The sequence below is a fragment of the Nannobrachium achirus genome (assembly GCF_963921795.1).
Source record: "Nannobrachium achirus genome assembly, chromosome: 23".
NCBI lineage: Eukaryota > Metazoa > Chordata > Actinopteri > Myctophiformes > Myctophidae > Nannobrachium > Nannobrachium achirus.
The window spans coordinates 51071278-51092581 of NC_137830.1; the positions used below are offsets into that span (position 1 = coordinate 51071278).

A 21304-nucleotide genomic window follows, 5' to 3' on the forward strand; every position below is an offset into this window, starting at 1 on the left:
AACGTGCGGGGCAGGGGGCGGGCCCCCGGGCGGGGGCCCAGGCATGTGCGGGGGCGGGGCCAAAGCCATGGGGGGGCCGATGGGTCCGGGGGGCCGAGGAGGGAAGGGGCCCGGGGGAGGCGGGACCTGCTGAGGGGGAGGGGGGCCTGGGGGGGGTCCGTAGCCAGGGGGAGGGGGGCCGGGCGGCAGGGGGCCCATGGGAGGCCCCTGACCAAACTGACCGGGGAACATCACAGGGGGAGGGGGGCGGTCGCCGCGGTTGGGGGGGCCAGACATGTGAGGAGGGTGACCCTGGCCGGGGGGAGGAGGGCCGGGGGGACCCGGGGGTCCCGGGGGGCCCAGGGGAGGACGAGGGGGTCCCTGCATCCCACCTGGGAGGAGGGGAGAGATGGAGAGGGAAAAAACAAATCAAGATAAGGAAGGATTCAAGGATTCAACTCCAAAGTGAGATGTACTTTACAAACAGAAAGCACATCTCTTCAATAACATGTTCAAAATAGCCAATCTGCATGCTCACGTGTTGCACACCACTGTACTTTGAAATATAAAACAGGACTTGAGTGGTTATTTAACTCTACAAGGTGGAAACACTGCAGACTCGTTTGATCACTGGTTAAGTTCAGGTTAAGTTCAGGTTAGGTTCACTGGTGTTCAGGTTAAGTTCAGGTTAAGTTCAGGTTAAGTTCACTGGTTAAGTTCAGACATGTGTTTTGTTTGGTGTGGCAAAGGTCAGATTAAAAGCTTAATTCATACTCTATAATAGATTTACAAGCCAACAACATATCGCGACGTACTACGGTTCATAAATTGGGGCTTACCGATGTGGGTGGGCATTCACCATGCAATAACAGCATGACCCACTGAACACCAAAACTGACCCATTCTAGAGCTTAGCAGGACAGAAGTCGGATGTGGGAAGAAATTAAGGTTAAAACAAAATAAGAGGTTGTGAAATGGAACAGCTTTTAACTCTTTTCCTTTGCTGCTTTTCCACCAATCTTCACAGGAAGTCTGCTTTGCACTCACAAACACGGCTGTGGTCAATGTCAGCATAAAAGGCTGGTTATGTGTGGTTCTAAAATAAATGAAGGCTGTAAACATCAGCTTGGATGGTTCACTGTGTTCAATGAAACGGGAGACGATGTGAGTGCACTTGACAGACTTCTGTGCTTTCAAGGTGTATTCATCTTTTTTAAAAAGGAAAATATTTCAAATCATAAGAAAATAATTACTACAGGTACTAACTTAATCTACAGGCAACGTTCGCAAGATATCTGGTGCCAACCAGTGCAGTTTGTCAGATTAGATTAAATCGGCAATTTTTTTAAATGCTACTACTATTATGACATGCTAAAAATAGGGGATCTATGCGGCCGCCAGAAGTTTTCCAGTGACTAATGTTGCTCAAAGAACACATTGAGAAGTTTTCCTCACAACACCAACAAAACAAAAGGGGCGGCGGCATAGCTCAGGGGTAGAGAAACCGTTATTAGAGCACCAAGGGTTCCCAGTTCGAATCCGGGCTCCCCCTGAGTTAATGTCGAAGGGTCCTTGAGCAAGACTCTGAACCCCACATTGCTCCCGGTGAGTAGGTTGGTACCTTGCATGGTTTCCTCTGCCACCGGTATATGAATGTGTGCGTGAATGGGTGAATGTAATGCACAATCTCTGTAAAGCGCTTTGGATAAAAGCGCTATATAAATGCACCATTTACCAAAACAGGATTCACAGTAAAAATCGGCGATGTTGCACTTGATGAATTGGCCTTTTGGTAGAATAAATATTCAATAAATGCAAAAAACCTATTTAGAAAAAAGATATTAACCCTAGCATCACATTCTGCGCAAATAGACCTAGAAGCTGTCAACGCTTTTCCGCCAAAGGATTTGGTGAAGATGAGGGGAAAAAGGAGCATAGGAGTGTAGAACATCAACTGACTGTGTAGGGTTTGAGCTGTTAAACGCTGTTCCAAATGACAAACTCTTTCTACAGACGGCTCATGGTTAGTAATCGGGGGATATCTTTAGAAATAGTGTCAAATCCTGGAATAAATTCCTTACCAAAAAAAATCTTCACCAATGTGTTTGTAAAGGTGTTTAGTAACACATCTCACAAAGACTGAAATTCAGTTTCCCTAGGAAAATCTTTGACAGCTAGGGTAATTCTGGGTCTCATTCACTCACTATACACTATACTATAGGGGGGAAAAAATCACTCCCAAAAAATATGCTTTAAGTGGGATGTGAGGGGTCTAACTAGGTGTTTTTAATTATTCTGAATCCATTGCAAGCATTTCTTTTGCACCAAAAACATTCCTTGGGCTAGAAATGGACCCCCATACTACGGGGAAAAGTGATGACTCATCACTAAACCATCATTTTATGGTCTGTTTTTAGCCCAATGAATGTGTTTTTGTGCAAAACAAATGCTTGCAATGGATTCAGAATAATTAAAAACACCTAGTTTGACCCCTCACATCCCACACACTTTTGGGAGTGATTTTTAGTATAGTGCAGGGGTCTTCAACGTTTTCAGGCCGGGGACCCCCAAACTGATGGGGAGATGGAGCAGGGACCCCCTACCACCTCGTAGGGTGGGGGGGTCGGGGCTACGACATATTTTTTTTATTTTAAACATGTACAAGTTACAGCGAGCAGGGTGGGCCGTACCACTACCATTTCTAAACATACTACTTATTAACTGAGAACCAATGTCAATAATATCAACAATGTGTCAATTGCATAGTAATCATGTATTCAAGCTATTCAAAATGGATAGAATCATGATTTATTTTATAACATAAATGTGAAAAATTAAAAAAAAAATCTTTTTTGAAATCTTTTTTTTTTTTTTATCAATAATTTCGCGGACCCCCTGCAGTACCTCCGCGGACCCCCTAGGGGTCGCGGACCCCCTGTTGAGGACCCCTGGTATAGTGTATAGTGAGTGAATGAGACCCAGAATTACCCTAGCTGTCAAAGATTTTCCTAGGGAAACTGAATTTCAGTCTTTGTGAGATGTGTTACTAGACACCTTTATGAACACATTGGTGAAGAAATGTTTTGGTAAGGAATTTATTCCAGGACTTTTTAAGATATCCCCCGATTATAGAGGGAGGAGGAGTGAGTTAATCGCTCGGACCAATGAATCAGAATTAATGGAGGCGTTTTTTCACCTCTCGGTCGCCAGTTTGGATCCCTGCCCCCCGGCCCAGCTGGGAAGGGATTGAACCCCATGTCCATCATGGGCCCCTCAGGGTGTCTAAGCCCAGGGTCTCTCATGCCAGATCCTAATGGGACAGGAGAAAACACACCAATCATAAGCCTTCCACTCAAAACAAAACATCCTCCCACCCGTCTTGGATTGGCAAAACTGTACGACCAATCGCAGCATAGGGCAAGGGTTCCCAAACTGTTCAGGCCATGACCCCCCCCCCCCCCCCCCCCCCAATATAATCATATTGAAGGACCCCCCCCCCCCCACCCTGACAAGCATTTGGAATTGTAGGAATTACATTTAGGTTCCACAGATAAATATTGTAAAAATAGACGATCTACAAGCTCACAGCGCCTCGCGTGCGTGGCGAGCTTGTATATCTGCTATTTTCATAATTATAATTATTACTCTTACGTAATATTTCACACTTTAGCATTAAAAAAATGTCTTGAGTCATTAAAAAGTAACTTTGTAAATGTGCAGATACCCTGTATACACTTATACTGTATGTTGTTTGGTTTACTGTTGATGATTAGCCTAATGTTGCACCATTAAGCTAATCATCTGGAGACCCCCCAAAATCATTTGGGGACCCCCAGTTTGGGAACCACTGGCATAGGGCACCAGCCAATAAGGACTGGCATAGGGCACCAGCCAATAAGGACTGGCATAGGGCACCAGCCAATAAGGACTGGCATAGGGCACCAGCCAATAAGCACTGGCATAGGGCACCAGCCAATAAGGACTGGCATAGGGCACCAGCCAATAAGCACTGGCATAGGGCACCAGCCAATAAGCACTGGCATAGGGCACCAGCCAATAAACACTGGCATAGGGCACCAGCCAATAAGGACTGGCATAGGGCACCAGCCAATAAGGACTGGCATAGGGCACCAGCCAATAAGCACTGGCATAGGGCACCAGCCAATAAGGACTGGCATAGGGCACCAGCCAATAAGCACTGGCATAGGGCACCAGCCAATAAGCACTGGCATAGGGCACCAGCCAATAAGGACTGGCATAGGGCACCAGCCAATAAGGACTGGCATAGGGCACCAGCCAATAAGGACTGGCATAGGGCACCAGCCAATAAACACTGGCATAGGGCACCAGCCAATAAACACTGGCATAGGGCACCAGCCAATAAGGACTGGCATAGGGCACCAGCCAATAAGGACTGGCATAGGGCACCAGCCAATAAGGACTGGCATAGGGCACCAGCCAATAAGGACTGGCATAGGGCACCAGCCAATAAGGACTGGCATAGGGCACCAGCCAATAAGGACTGGCATAGGGCACCAGCCAATAAGGACTGGCATAGGGCACCAGCCAATAAGGACTGGCATAGGGCACCAGCCAATAAGGACTGGCATAGGGCACCAGCCAATAAGGACTGGCATAGGGCACCAGCCAATAAGGACTGGTATAGGGCACCAGCCAATAAGGACTGGCATAGGGCACCAGCCAATAAGCAAAGGCAGAAAAGGCAGGATTAAGGAAAACATGATCAAAGAAATGAGCAGAAGGCAAGATGGTGGGTCTGTTTACATCCTTGTGCCTGGAGAGTTTACATCCTGGGCCTGGGGACTACTGCTAGTTTTCTTTTCTACCAGCTAGTTAAAGGCTCTAAACTATTATACCAGCTAGCTGACTGGCTCTAAACTATTATACCAGCTAGCTGACTGGCTCTAAACTATTATACCAGCTAGCTGACTGGCTCTAAACTATTATACCAGCTAGTTAAGTACTTCTAAACTATTCTACTAGCCAGTTAAGTACTTCTAAACTATTCTACCAGCCAGTTAAGTACTTCTAAACTGTTCTACCAGCCAGTTAAGTACTTCTAAACTCAGCTTCTCTACCTCCCCCAGTACAGAAATCAAGAACCGGTGGTTCCTCCTTCCCAGTTGGAGGTTAACCGTGGCCGTTTGTAGCTTCAGGTTCAAAATGTTCTCTTCTATAAATTATTAAACCCCATGAAGCCTTCAACTGATGGAGTTTGTTTTCTGCTCTGCATTCCTTCATGGTGAATGAAGGATCCCAAATTGAAGAAAATACTTCAATTCCAATATTAACGGCAGTAAAACGGTATGAGAAAAGGGTGCATGAACTCAAGGCTTCACAGGGTGATAATCCATAGGACAAGAACAAGACTGTTGTAAAGATGTGGCAGTCATTGGTGTCTGGACGGTTCAGACAGAAACAACACTTGTGAAGCATGCCGGGTAGGGCTGTCACGATGTGACATTTTACATGACGATTAATTGTCATTCAAATAATTGGCGATTAGCGATTTAATTGTGTTTTTGTCGTTGATAATTACATTTCTGTTTGGCTTTTAGGCTTTGAAGTTGCATATGGTAGATATGACACATAACCTAAATATACAAAGAAATTACTGACATATTTGACAACTTTATACTTAAAAAAGAACATTGATAGTGGAAATAGCCGATCTACAAGCTCACAACGCGTCGCGATGCGACGCGTTGTGAGCTTGTAGATCTGCTATTTCCACTATTTTTTACATGGAAACGATTATGACGATTATGAAAAATAATCACGATTAGACGATTATGTAATAATTGTGACAGCCCTAATGCCGGGTGTTGGTACTGTAGGCAACATCACGTGTAATCTTCTCCATATATTTAATATTTTATCATTTCATTATACTAACAGTGAAATTAGATATTTTATCATTTCATTATACTAACAGTGAAATTAGAGGGAGGCAGATTGAAAGACTTATGCCTGAATAATACTCAGGTGTGTGTGCTGTCGCACCGAAAATATCCAATGTACAAGCTCAGAAAGCATCACTCCGCAACGCTTTGTGGGTTTGTAGATTGGCTATTTTCAGTGTGTAACACCAGCACACAACCAAGTATAAATCAGGCTTTAGAGACAGATTTAGCAAGCAAGACAGAGGAAGATGAAGCACAGCGCCATGTTGGGGTAGACAGAACAGGCAGACAAGACTCAGACAAGCCCTTGTTCCATGCACTTTGAGTTGTAGCATGAAGTCAACAGGTGTGCACTTTGAGTTGTAGCATGAAGTCAACAGGTGTGCACTTTGAGTTGTAGCATGAAGTCAACAGGTGTGCACTTTGAGTTGTAGCATGAAGTCAACAGGTGTGCACTTTGAGTTGTAGCATGAAGTCAACAGGTGTGCACTTTGAGTTGTAGCATGAAGTCAACAGGTGTGCACTTTGAGTTGTAGCATGAAGTCAACAGGTGTGCACAGGAAAATATGTAAAGAAATAGGTTTCGTTTTTCGTGTGATTCCAAGATGCATCGCAAGTCACCTGTGCACAATCATGCGCCGATGCAGTGGCGTGACATAATGGACGTCGAAATCAAACATTAACCCATTCAGGCCTAGAATTATTGAATGCTTTAACCAGCGCAGCGCGGCACTCGGTGCTGCGCTGTGAGCTTGTAGATCTGCTTTTTTTTTTTTTTTTAAGTCGTGAAAATGTGTGCAAATCTTTATGTATTTTCAAAGCAACGTTTGTAACTCAGATTTTGCTTCTGGGGGGGTCCCTGGAACTAAATATTTTGAGATGGGGGTCCGTGGCCAAATACATATCATTTTGGGGGTCCTTCACATGAAAAGGTTTGAGAAACACTGACATAGTAGTCTCTCAAGAACAGACTAACTGAGCTCCAGTTAAGTGAAAAGGACCTTTTCTTTGACGATGGCTGGCCAGATTGCTGACATAGAAACAGGTTTTTCAAAAAACCTTAGAAGGATTCAAAAGACACTTATAGAATCGGGTCAAAATTCTGGTTTTCACGATTTAAAAAAAATAGCAGATCTACAAGCTCGCAGCGCGGCACTCGCGCTGTGAGCTTGTATATCTGCTATTTTTCAATAGTTAAAGCATAAAATAATGATACACAATAATGTGTACCGTTCTAAATGGGTTAAAAGGTGAACCGTGATGGAATTGGAATCGTGAGTGAAGATGCACACCACTAGTGTGTCGTCAGGAAACATCAAGCAGGCTTTATCCATCAAACTTTATAGAGCACATTTCATAATCAGAGCAGCTTATATGGACACAGCAAATCTTTTATTTAATTGAAAAGTTAAAAACTGTAAATGCAACTAAACTGCAGTATCTTTCATAGCCAGAACATAGTTGTTGAAGAATCTTTTAAGGTTTCGACAAACAACTTTAAAACACCTCGGTTTTAAATATTGTCGCCGTCAGGCAGAAACCAGCTATGTCAATCTTTTGTTTCAATAAGTGCTATTGAACACACCTTTATGTCTGTGTGTGGGTTTTCACACATAATGAGCCCATGAAAAGTATCAACTAAAATTCCAAACTCCATTCAATCTTCTTTTGTTTTTCGTATTACTTTGTCATTCTAATTAATGATGGACTAAACAACGATCTCCACATTAATTGTCAAAAGACCTCCCAAATCCACTTGAGCTGTACGGACACATACCCCCGAAAAGTACATATTTTGGACATTGGCTAGTTTCTGCCCGACGCCGACGCAGTATACACACTAGGGCATTCACGAATAGTGATTTTTAGTATTCAAAGTATTCGACCTCAAAGTATTCGAATAGTCGAATATTCGACAGGACTGGCCAAACGAGGCGCGTTGCGAGGCGTTGTGAGCATGTAGATCTGCTATAGTGCTATTTTCACAATATTTATCTGTGGAACCGAGTCACATTAAATGTAATACCTACAATTCCAAGTGCTTGTCAGGATGGGGGTCCCCAGTTCAAATATGTTTATTTTGGGGGTAACAGCCTAAAAAGGTTTGAGAAGCCCTGGTATAGAGCATTAACAAATTCATCCACCAGGGGCATTGACAACTCATTCTTATGACTTCCTATCTAGCCAAGCTTTATAAACTATATATATTGTTAAAGAGAAAACAATAAAAAAATAAAAATAAGCGAATATTCGACTTCGGTGAACAACTTCGAATAGTGACTTTGATATTCAAATATTTGGTGAATGCCCTCATGTACACACACAACTCAGTATAAACCTTCAGATGTTCTGCTGACTGATACTTTATTAGAATACCAACCAGGGAAGTGTGGAGGGGGTCCTCCAGGGCCGATGGGTCCGGGGAAGCGATCTCCTCCGGGTCCCGGGGGTCCGGGGAACCTCCCTCTGCCGCGGCCCCCCATGGGGAAGCCTCCTCCGCGAGGGCCGATACCAGGCGGGCCGGCTTTACCCTCACCTGACATTTGGCCTCCTTGGGTACCTGGCCCCAACAGGGAACACATGTCAGAGAACCAGCTTGGACAAGGGACAGTAAATGTTCTTATAGAAGTTGAAGTTTCCTTACATGCTCTTTATCTTGCTTAGATTGTATGTTGAGGTGCGTGTGCTTCAGTGTAAGTGAGCGTCAGCGTGTGCGTGTCCGTTGCCCGCGTCTCAGTGTAAGTGGGTATCAGTGTGTTTGTGTGTGTGTTGCACCTACTCTTACGTGACTGCATTTCAAACTGGCTTAACGACTGCTTATTGCAGGGAGTAACGATGGGGTTCTGTCCGTGGAGTTCTCTCTTCGACAGCAGCTCCAGCAGCTTCCTGGACGATCCCTCTGAGCCCACACACACCAACGCAAAGCTGGACAGAGATGAAGAGATCACCAGATGAACACACACACCAACGCAAAGCTGGACAGAGGATCAGAGATCACCAGATGAACACACACACCAACGCAAAGCTGGACAGAGGATCAGAGATCACCAGATAAACACACACACCAACGCAAAGCTGGACAGAGGATCAGAGATCACCACATAAACACACACACCAACGCAAAGCTGGACAGAGGATCAGAGATCACCAGATAAACAAACATATACATATACTAGAGGTACGCGGCGCTACGCGCCGCTCACATCTACGCCCCTCGCCTCGTTGTTAACGTGAAAAGCTCATATGGCTAAAAAAAAAGTTTCTTGAAAAAAAATTTTTTTTGAAAAGAAAATCTTTTTTTGAAAAAAAAAAAAGTTTAAAAAAAAAAAGGGAAAAAAAAACAATTTTTTTGGGGGGGGGACTATTGTGGCGGAACTATTGTGCCGCAGCACGTTTCCGGTCGGACATATTTGACGGCCGGACGCACTTCCGGTGAAGAACTCGCGAATTAAAAAGAGTGACGTTACGTTGCTGTAATGGGATGTACATACATGAAGATTATGTTAATGTGATCGGGACTCGTGCCTAAGTGATGGAATGTACTGGAATGTGGACAGTAGTGCTATTGACTATGCAAACGTGAGTACATCATTTGTTTAGCTAACTGTTAGCCTGGTGTTGACTCTACGTCAGCACGTATGGCGCTCGTGTGACGTGAGGAAGTCGGCACGTGTGCCACGTGATCAGTCCTAGCCAATTGGACTGCTTTGGGTCGTCGATCGGTAGAATGCACCGCTCTGTAGAATGCACCGCTCTGTCAGCTCTGTAGAATGCACTGCTCTGTCAGTTCTAGAATGTAATATAGGATAGACAAGACACTACTGTGTGTGTGTGTGTGTGTGTGTGTGTGTGTGTGTGTGTGTGTGTGTGTGTGTGTGTGTGTGTGTGACTGTGTACATCGTCAGCGCACACAAATGCGTAACACCCCGGCTCCACCGGGGCGCCGCGTTAACATCAACGCTCCCGTTTTAATCAACCCATTTAGGCCTAGAATTATTGAATGCTTTAACTATTAAAAAATAGCAGATATACAAGCTCACAGCGCGGCACTCAGAGCGCTGTGCCCCCCTGGCTCTGTTCTCAACACATTATCACAACATAAAGACACAGGGCTCACCCTTTAGACTGTCCATTGGCTCGGTTCTCAAAGAACTTGATCTCAATAACATCTGTGATCCCGATGGACCGGATGGCCTCCGTCAGGTCCTCGTCTGTGGTCCACTGGGCAGGAGAGGAACAACATTCTGTCAGTCAAGCTACTGCAGGGTTTTCCCACACATCCTAACACATTCATTTCCAAAACCTTTCCAGAATATTTAACCCGATTTCCAGGACTATATAACGATAATTCAGCTCAATAACAAGTCGCTTACTCCTATGTGCAATGCCTAAAGACAGGTAGTGTATGCCAGTGGTTCTCAACCTTTTCAGGCTGTGACCCCCGAAATAATCATGTTTTAACTGGGCCCCCCCCCCCCCCCCCACCCTGACAAGCACCAAGAGTAGAGGAATTTTGTATAACACGGTTTTATTGTGAAAATAGCAGATCTACATGCTCGTTGTGTGCATGCAGATCGGCTATTTTCAAAATTTTTGCCTCTAATATTTGACAATTTGGCCAATGTTTAATTTGTCATTTCAGAAGTATTAACAAAATCAATAACCAAATACAATACATTTTTTCCAGGACCTTCCAGGACCCTTGATCAATTCCAAAACCTTTCCAGTACTGGAAAAATATTTTTCTAATTTCAAAATATTTCCAGGAATTTCATGACCGTGGGAACCCCGTTACTAGTCTTTAGTTATAAACTACCATGGGTTACTAGTCTTTATCATAACTAAATTACCATGGGTCACTACTTGATAGTCCGGCTGCCAACTTAGCATTTATGGCATATGTATGTTATTTGGTATATCGTTTTTTGAACCGGTGAAAGCCGCTTCCAAGGAGTGGCTTTGTCTGTCCTGTACAGTCTGTCCCAAAGGCTTCCAAGGAGCATCGTACATGCAGAATTGAGGATTGGTCAAGCTTCACATGACAATTTGGCCCTCCAGACAAAATCATTCATTCATTCAGAATTCATAAAAATATAGAACTAAAGCACATAGAAAGTATAGATCTAGAACACATAATGTATAGATCTAGAACACATAATGTATAGATCTAGAACACAGAATTCATAGCTCTAGAACACACAAAAATTCACCAGGTTTGATTTTGAGGAGAGCATAATATATAAATAATGAAGACAACAATGAAGATTTAGGCCTGGGATTATTGAATGCTTTAACCCAGGTGTGTCGAACTCATTTTGGGGTGAGGGCCGCATTGGATGAAAGGCGACTTGATGAGGGCCGAACCAGTCGCGGATCGGATGGCATGCACACTCACGCACATGTTCGCTCTGTTTTTCTTCCTGTCGTCTCAGCCACTGCTGTAGCTAGCAGTATAGCAGCATATCATTTTACAAATTGTGTTCATTATTAAGTAAAATAGCTACTTTCCTTATTGGTATTACAGTTGCAGTTAGGTACGAGAGATGCTATTTGTTTAAAGGAGTGGTTCATCCCCAAAATGACTTTTTTTTCCTTTGATTACTCACGCCATGGAGACTTGAGTTCAATAATATATTTTTATTTTATTTGTCGCATTACTAAGACTAAAATGTGATAATAGTACACTTCCCCCCATTGATTCCGGATGGGGACCCAAATGCATTTGGGTCCCCATCCGGAATCAATGGGCATGTATTTATTGTAATCAAATTTCTGTTTTAGGAATGAGTCTACATTGGCTCCATGGCATTTTGGGGGTGAACTACTCCTTTAAGAAGTGCCAATAAGAATAAACCATTTGATAATAGAATAATTCAATTTGTGATAGTCTCTGCTATAATTTGTAAATGGCTAAAAAAAAATATTATTGATGCAGGACAATAATAATTTTTATTGTATTTTATAGGGTTGCCCGATCCCGATCACGTGATCGGATCGGCCGCCGATATGGCCGTTTTTATAAGATCGGAGAAAAAAAATCGATTTTTTTTTTTTTTTTTTTTTCAAAAAAATATTTTCTGGGAGTACTGGAAGTTACAGGTAAGGTGAATGCGATATGAAATGTAAGCTTACCATAATCACAGTAATCCTTAATCATTTTCAATCATATTCAAGGGCTTTTGGAGAAATGAGACAGACAGAGCACTGCAGAGGGAAGGTGATTGTGTCAGACTCTGTGTACAGCTGGCAGCTGATGCCAATAAGTAGTAATTGGCCCCTTGCTAATGGATCAAAGGAAGGCAATTATGTCTCTCTGCACTGTCAACTAGCTCAGTGGTTCTCAACCTGTGGGTCGGGACCCCCAGGGGGGTCCTCAAATTATTTTGGGGGGGTCCCCAGATGATTAACTTAATGTGCAACATTGTTTTCTCTCTCAACAGTAAACAAATCAACATAAAGTTTAAGTGTATAGAGGGTATCTGCACATTTCGAAAGTGAAAAATTAAGGACTTTTTAATACCTCTAAAATGACAAATTAAACATTGGCCAAATTGTCAAATATTAAAGCCAGAAATTGTGAAAATAGCCGATCTACATGCTCACAAGAGCATGTAGATCTGCTATTTTCACAATAGAACCGTGTTATACAAAATATACTTCCTCAACTCTTCAGGGTCGGGGGTCCCCAGTTAAAATATGATTATTTTGGGGGTCACGGCCTGAAAAGGTTGAGAACCACTGAACTAGCTGCTACTGCATACTTTTAAAGCAGACTGGTTAATTGGTTCTTAACTTATTTTGTTTCAACTTTAAAAATGGCCAATGTTTTACCAGTTTTTATATAGTTTGTTGATTATTTTTGATGCTGTAATGGTCTATTTTATTTTATTTTTTGAGGTATTAAACAGGTTTTAAAAGTCCTTAAATCGTGACTTCACTGCCAAATTTCAAAGGCCACACCAAAGGTCCGCTGCACAATGATTGAGAAACACTGCACTAGTAGGCCTATATCACTATACACTACTCATAAGCTTTGTTTTTAATTTGTTGATTCAGTGCTGCACTAAGTGATAGAATGAATAGAATTTTTTTTTCTTAATGCCTTGCCAAAAGATCGGATCGGGAAAGATCGGGATCGAATCGGAAGCAATAATATTTGATCGGTATCGGATCGGGAGCAAAAAAACCCTGATCGGGGCATCCCTAGTATTTTATAATAAAAAGAAAGTAATGAACAATAATGGCATATTCAGAAAATATCTGAATATTAAAACTTTTACATTTTATTATTATTATATTTTTTAAATAAGTTATTTTCTTAACAACATTAATTTCCATGTCTAATATGTGTAATCTTTGAGTACAGTTCGAATATTGTAGGTATGTTCAGGTATTATTCATAGCCAGACCCCCCACCCCATTCCTAGCAATGCTGTCATCTTCAGAGAGAGAGAGAGAGAGCTGGTCACTTAACATTCCAATCAATCAACTCAATCACTGCCAGGTGGGAGAAACCTAGCCTGCAGTGAGAAGGCATTAGTTAGGTTAATTCTTAAAACAATCATAACTCTTGACAGGAATGGGCTAGAGACTTACTTTTTTTTCCTAAATGCTCAGAAATGTATGCTCTACAAGCATGGGGCCGGATTGAATCATCTCGCTGGCCGGATCCGGCCCGCGGGCCGTATGTTTGACATCCCTGCTTTAACCAGTGAAAAATAGCAGATATACAAGCTCACAGTGCGGCACCGAGTGCCGCGCTGCGAGCTTGTAGATCTGCTATTTTTGAAGCGGTGAAAGCCGCTTCCAAGGTATATATAGCTTTGTCTGTCCCGTGCCTGTCCGGTCCAGAATGAAGAATTGCGGATTGGTCAAGCTTCACATGACAATTTGGCTCTCCAGACAATATTATGCTCATATACACCGCTTCACTTCGAACAGAGGTTAGATTTTTTTTATTGGCCTAAAATATTGTCTATATACATACAGTCATGAATCCAATGCTGACCGCCTGTCAGCATTGAGCAATTTCTTTTATGGGGGTAAACGTTTGGGCCCATCACTTACTATACACTATACTATAAAGGAAAAACAAATACCCCCAAAAATCTGCTTTAAGTAGCATGTGAGGGGTCAAACGAGGGGTTTTTAATGATTCTGAATCCATTACAAGCATTGGTTTGGCATGAAGAACATTCCTTGGCCTGAAAACAGACGCACAAAAATATGGTTTAGTGATGAGTCATCACTTTTCACAATTTCGTGGGGGGCTTTTTAAGCCCAAGGGTTAGGGTTAGGGTTAGGGTTTTTCATGCAAAACAAATGCTTGCAATGGATTCAGAATAATTATAACCCCCTAGTTTGACCCCTCACATGCTACTTAAATAAAGCAGATTTTTGGGGGGTATTATTTTCCTTTATAGTATAGTGTATAGTAAGTGAATGGGACAAACTTTTACCCCCCTATAAAAAGAAATTGCTCAAAGCAGACAGGCGGTCAGCAGGTGGTTTCATGAACGTATATATATATAGACAACATTTTAGGCCAATAAAAAAAAAACTATATACCACATATCATACCTATGAATAAATGCTAAGTAAATGCTAAGTTGGCAGCCGGACTATGAGGCATTCCAGCACCTTTCAGTCATCCCGGACTAGACTAGCCTAGCTGCAGCTATACCATCATCCACCCATGATAAAACAAGGAGGGAAAGATACTGCAGTTAGTTAGCTAGATGCATTAGTATCTAGGATGGTTATACGAGGCTAGGACTAGACCAGTGGTAGTTAGTTAGCTAGATGCATTAGTATCTAGGCTGGTTATACGAGGCTAGGACTAGACCAGTGGTAGTTAGTTAGCTAGATGCATTAGTATCTAGGCTGGTTATACGAGGCTAGGACTAGACCAGTGGTAGTTAGTTAGCTAGATGCATTAGTATCTAGGCTGGTTATACGAGGCTAGGACTAGACCAGTGGTAGTTAGTTAGCTAGATGCATTAGTATCTAGGCTGGTTATACGAGGCTAGGACTAGACCAGTGGTAGTTAGTTAGCTAGATGCATTAGTATCTAGGCTGGTTATACGAGGCTAGGACTAGACCAGTGGTAGTTAGTTAGCTAGATGCATTAGTATCTAGGCTGGTTATACGAGGCTAGGACTAGACCAGTGGTAGTTAGTTAGCTAGATGCATTAGTATCTAGGCTGGTTATACGAGGCTAGGACTAGACCAGTGGTAGTTAGTTAGCTAGATGCATTAGTATCTAGGCTGGTTATACGAGGCTAGGACTAGACCAGTGGTAGTTAGTTAGCTAGATGCATTAGTATCTAGGCTGGTTATACGAGGCTAGGACTAGACCAGTGGTAGTTAGTTAGCTAGATGCATTAGTATCTAGGCTGGTTATACGAGGCTAGGACTAGACCAGTGGTAGTTAGTTAGCTAGATGCATTAGTATCTAGGCTGGTTATACGAGGCTAGGACTAGACCAGTGGTTCCCAAGCCTTTTAGCTCAAGACCCAGAAGAGACGTTTGCCCGGGATCCAAACTAGTGAAAATAGCTTAGAGATTTGGGGGAAAGGGTTGGGGTTGCACTAATGTCTCAGTCAAGAATGGACTGTAAGTTTATACTTCCATTTGTGGGACAAATTGTGTAGGCTGCATATTCAATCCTTAGGACAAATTATGAACATGCAGTCTCTCCACAAAGAACAGTCCCAATCAGGTTCAAAGCCAGGATGTTGTGGCTCTCAGTCAAGTAACAGTCAGGCTTCCCACACATTTTTACCAATTTATTTCCCAAACTTTTCCCAAACATTTCCAGAATATTTAACCCAATTTCCAGGACTATATAACAATAATTCAGCTCAGGTCGCTTACTCCTATGCACAATGCCTAAAGACAGGTAGTGTATGCCAGTGGTTCTCAACCTTTTCAGGCTGTGACCCCCCAAATAATCATGTTTTAACTGGGGACCCCCCACCCTGACGAGCACTAAAGCCGACATCATAGTCGCCTGGGCGGTGGAAGGCTTTACACCGCGGTGTAGTCTTTTCGAGTCTTTTTGAGTCATGAAACTACAACGTTACGTCATTCCTCGCGGTGGAGAGCTTTACACCGCAAGTCCCAACACATCTCTCTGTTTTTACTATCAGACAGACAGGCTCTACACCCCGTTCACTGATTGGTCGACCTGGTCGGAGTTTGCGTCTGAACCAGAGGGAGGCGGGGGAGGACTTCACCGTGGGCCCCGTGACTATGATGTCCTGCACTTATTTTCTGACTTGAGGTGGAAAGCTCTCCACCGGTGGATAGCTCTCCACCGTACACTCTGATACGGGCTTAAGAGTTGAGGAATTTTGTATAACATGGTTATATTGGGAAAATAGCAGATCTACGTGCTACATCGCATTGCGAGGCGTTGTGAGCATGTAGATCTGCTATTTTTACCATTTCTGCCTCTAATATTTGACAATTTGGCCAATGTTTAATTTGTCATTTCAGAGCTATTAACAAAATCAATAACCAAAGACAATGCATAGCTATTTTTTTCCAGGACCTTCCAGGACCCTTGATCAATTCCAAAACTTTTCCAGTACTGGAAAAACATATTTGTCTAATTTCAAAATATTTCCAGGAATTTCATGACCGTGGGAACCCTGTATCCATCAGAGCGACTTACCCATGTAAGGTTTCCTATGTAGAGAGCGATCCTCTTCCCTGCGTAGGTGTACACTACGTTAGGGGGGGCGCTCTTCCCCCCCTCCGCCCCGTCCCGGGCCGGCAGAGCGTCCAGGTAGTCCCTGTCCTCCGGGGCGTCGCCGTTGTTGGCCGATGGAGAGATGACATCATCGTACAGGTCAATCTGATCGTGGACGGGGTAGTCCGACTCCTAGGGGTGGGCCATATGGAAAAATACAATGTCACAATATTTTCCCAGGCTGTATCACGATACACGATTTTATCGCGATGCTTTTTCACGTTGGTTTTTATGGTTATTTTTCAAGTTACTTGACTCTCTGGGTTCCTTTTGGGAGGTCTAAATTGAACTTTACAAGTATGTAACTCTGACAGTATACAGATGAAACCAAATGGACCCGTATGCTGTCAGAGTTAAGTGGAGACCTTGACATTTTAAAGTTTGAGAACTACTGATTTTGATTTGACCAAAATGCAGGTTTAATTGATTTCTGCAATGAATCTCTGTATCAACGATTAAACAGGATTTTGTACAAGGCTCCCTCAATTGTATCACAATATATACGATACCTCTGAAAAGGCGTATTGTGGAGACATTGTATCGTCTCAACGATAATTATCACCATATCGCCCACCCCTACTGACTCCTATTGCGTGGGAACATGTACAAGTACACCAATAAATAAAACTACACACAATATAATGCCATGGATAATGTCTAATGTGAAATCAAATCACTTCCCTAGCCCGTCCTCATGGGATCCTTTTCTTTTTTATATAATCAAAAATATATTTGATTCATCATTTATTTTTATCTATACAAATGGTAAATAACTGGTAATGTCTATAAATAGGCCTGTGTATGCATATAAGTCTTGCATAATTGTTTAGTGCGACTGGTATGCCTACTTCACATTTAACACCTAAACCAGACTTGTAAGTTTACTATTTTTAAGACTTACTTGCCGGTTTGTTAGGCTTAGGTGGTCCAAAACATTGTGAGCTTGTGGATCTGCTCTTTTCACTATTTTGCATGACACATTGTGTGACGAAGTACAAAATAGGGCTTATCCAGTGATGTCATTACGTGCGCATCCCGCATCATAAACTCATTCAAGTCGCCCAGGGACTCATTCATGTCATGGTCCTGGGGTCCCGGGGATGCGCCTCCATTGGAGTCCATGTTAAAATAATTTACCGGGTTGCGGTAAAAGAAAAACATTTTAAAATTCCACAGACACCACCATTGTTCATGGGTGAAAGCATCCTACTTTACCCTACGTTAACACAAATAAAATCCACGTAGAAAGTCTTAAACAGGCGATAGAAACATCAATGTTTTGATTCCACCGACGTCCGACGCCATTTTGCGCGTCCGAATTCATTAGGGGTTTTAGTAGTTTTAGTAGTTCTAAGTTCTAAGTTCAAACATTAGCCAAATTGTAAAATAAATATAAGAAATAGGCAAACATTTTGAAAATAGCCGATCTACAAGCTCACAGCGCTCGAAAACATTGTATTGAGGACTCGTAAAACTTTTCTGGGACCCATTTAAATGACCACCTGTGGGTACCGGGACCCATTACATTGAAAACCTAGTAACATCACTGACTTATCACCAATCCAGCAGGTCCCACACCACAGCTCTGCCTCTTTGCACTGGTTAGTATAGCTGCTAATTTGATACAATTCAAGGTTCTTATAATCACACACCAAGTAGAGCCAAGATATGACTTCCGTTTGGTTCCAACATTTCTAGCGGAAGTGCTGCATTTAACGGACGTTACGTCATGCAGTGCGGGTCTTTTTACATTGCCCAGCGAAAAAAAAAATACAACTTCCGGGAAAATTCAGCCCCACCTCCTAGAACGGTCTCTGCCTCGTATCTAGACCAGGCTTTTCTCTTGGCAGATGATGAGTAAGCCTGGCTACGCGAGGCTAGTAGAGATACATTCATAACTACTGTACTCAAATCAATTCATCAGTAATACAGCTTTAAAAATCAGCTGATTGATTCAACTTGTCTACCCATTTCAAGTTCAGTTACTATGGATTCTCCATCTTGCATATGTTGATACATACTGTACATGTACTGTAAGCCCCTCCCATACACTAAAATGTGTACCCGGCCTGAATGGGTTAAAGGGGAAGACCACCCATTTTCAATATTGAACTATGTCATTAATATACCTTAGAGGAGTTGTGTGGAAATAGAGAAATAGTGTTGCCTAGAACTGGAGGATTGATTTTGGGGTTTGTATTGTAAAGTACAACTTGATGACATCACACCGTTGTACTTTACAATACAAACCCCCAAATCAATCCTCAAGTTCCAGGCAACACAGAAGAGGGGGACGTTTTTTTCTATTTCCACACAACTCCTCTAAGGTATATTAATGACATAGTTCAATATTGAAAATGGGTGGTCTTCCTCTTTAAGTAGCAAGCTAAGTAGTTGTGGAAGAGCCACCACAAATGATATATTTAAAGAGTGCATCGTTGTAAACACACACATGCTGTATTACTAGTTAGACACTGGCAAGTGTTGTATATCGGACCAGTTACCCATATGGAGATCCATGTACTGTATATCAAACATCCCTTTTATGCCCATACACAGAGATCCCTTTCTGAACCAGCCACACAGATATGGGCTGTCTTCCTCCATATATGGGCATTCCCATATGAAGTCCTGTTAGATATGGGCTTAATATTAATGACATCAGGGATCTCCATATATGGGCATAAAGGGATTCTGTTAGAGTGGTTCCTAGGACAACATACAATATATGTTAACAGTTATGCCCATACATGGAGATCCCCATCTGAACCAGCCACACAGATATGGGCCGTTAAACTATTCATTAACCTATTAAATCACGTTTTAACAAGTCCTTGTTCGTTTGTTTGTTTGTATTTAATCGTTTAATCGCGCAACAAGAGGCTGGTTGTGCTTGTTAGCCTTGAGGCTAAAGGCTTAAAGGTGGCTGTTCTGGCTAACGTGCTCCAAACAACTTCATCTTCATAAACTAAATACACAGGTTACTGATATAAGAGTTGAGACTGGCCATGTTGTAACTCAACGTCAGCTAAACGCGAACCATTTACATTTAAAGCTCAATGCTCGTCATGAAACCAAACCGGTTAGCATCATGCTAAGCTAACTAGACCGCTTGCTAGCTCTCTCGCGCCACCACAAGCGGGAGGGGGTGGGCCAGCGGCGTCAGTTCAGAAAAAGCTAAGGTATGGCAACATGACTGGTGTCTTGCAAGACACCAATCATGTTGCCATACCTTAGCAACAGGCACGATGAAAAGAACATTTAATTATTTCCCCCCCTGTAGCCAAGGTATGGCAGCTGCCATAGCTTGCCATACCCAATTGACGCCCCTGGGGTGGGCCATGCTGCCGTGCCTCCATTAACAATAGACTGATGTTTATATAATATAATGAACCACAGTAGAGTTATGGAATATGGACCGTTTAAACTCGTACGCACACATTAAAAGCGTAGAACACACCCTGCACAGACTGCTCTGCTGCTGCGGTGGACGCATAAAGACACTGAGTTATGATCAATACTAGTCTGCACAAAACATTCTGCACAACAGTATTTATTATCTGTCCGGGCCTGCTAGCCCCATATTGAACCTCACCTACTGTTGTGCTCCGAGATGAGGTCCTAGAAAGACGAGCGTAGCGATCGCTGGACTGCCGCAACAACGAGTTGGAAAACACTCGAAACGAAATTTTATCCAAAAAGTAAAGGTAGTTCCGAGCTCCCCGACTGGAGTTACCGAACATCGCTACATAAAACACGAACTACGGCATGAAACAACCCCTTAAATCGCTAGTTTTGTAATGTTTTCCCATTCAACTGGAACTCCCCCGGCGGCAGTTGGCCTGTATCTGCTACAATGGGAAAGATGCAGTACTTGCACCTGCCGCCGGGGGGCTTTTCTGAATTTAATGAGACTAAATAAGCGATTTAAACCGTTTTCCCAACGCCGTGGTAGATGTTTTGTTTACCGAGGTTAGGTAACCACAGTCTGGGAGCTCGGAACTACCTTTACTTTTTGGATAAAATGTCGTTTAGAGTGTTTTCCAACTCGTTGTTGCGGCAGTCCAGCGATCGCTACGCCATCTTTCTAGGACCTCATCTCGGAGCACAACAGTATGCAGAACAGAATTAGCTGTCCGGGCCTGCATGTTGTGCTGCTGAATCAACCATGGATCCTGTTGTTTATGGCTTCGCATTCTCCGAATCCGTGAATGCACGGCAGGACGGCTTTTAGTAAACAAACATGCATGAAATATACATAAATATATAAATATACCTGGTTGAATTCTTCCTCGACGTCGGCGTAGATATCGATGTGATCCACACCGTCCGCCATTTTCCTCTCGCCTCCTTCCTCCTTCCTCCTCCTCTTCCTCACTGCTGCAGAGCGGACATGGGACGCTCGCGAACGAAGCGAGTCTTTTGAACGGCGCTCTTGAACGGCGCTCTTTGAAATGAACGATGAGATCCGGTTCGCAGACTGGGAGCCGTTCCTTTCTAAATGAACAGAAGACGTACAGAACATTGATTGATTGAAGATTGAAGACTTTATTAGAAGTTTGCATAGGAAAATGTACAGTTTCATGACGGTACACACAGTTCACTGGTACAAGTCAAGGTCTACTAAGGAGATCCATGAAAAGAC

General features: G+C 42.9%; 1 protein-coding gene across 3 annotated transcripts in view; it reads right to left on the reverse strand.

Annotated features, from left to right (window-relative positions):
* cpsf6 (cleavage and polyadenylation specific factor 6) overlaps positions 1–21018 on the reverse strand; it is a 39372-nt gene extending 18354 nt beyond the window's left edge. For 2 of the 3 annotated variants that reach the window (XM_080754691.1, XM_080754689.1), the window contains exons 1-7: positions 20936–21018; positions 16582–16791; positions 10021–10124; positions 8683–8828; positions 8284–8454; positions 3176–3289; positions 1–371 (exon numbers count right to left, since the gene is read on the reverse strand). The exon at positions 1–371 is cut by the window's left edge and continues 149 nt beyond it. In XM_080754691.1, coding sequence (XP_080610817.1) covers positions 1–371; positions 3176–3289; positions 8284–8454; positions 8683–8828; positions 10021–10124; positions 16582–16791; positions 20936–20995 — 1176 coding nt within the window. In that variant the 5' untranslated portion in view covers positions 20996–21018. The remainder of the gene's footprint in view (positions 372–3175; positions 3290–8283; positions 8455–8682; positions 8829–10020; positions 10125–16581; positions 16792–20935) is intronic. The other variant, XM_080754690.1, reaches the window with a different exon arrangement.
* Between the last annotated feature and the right edge of the window lie 286 nt (positions 21019–21304).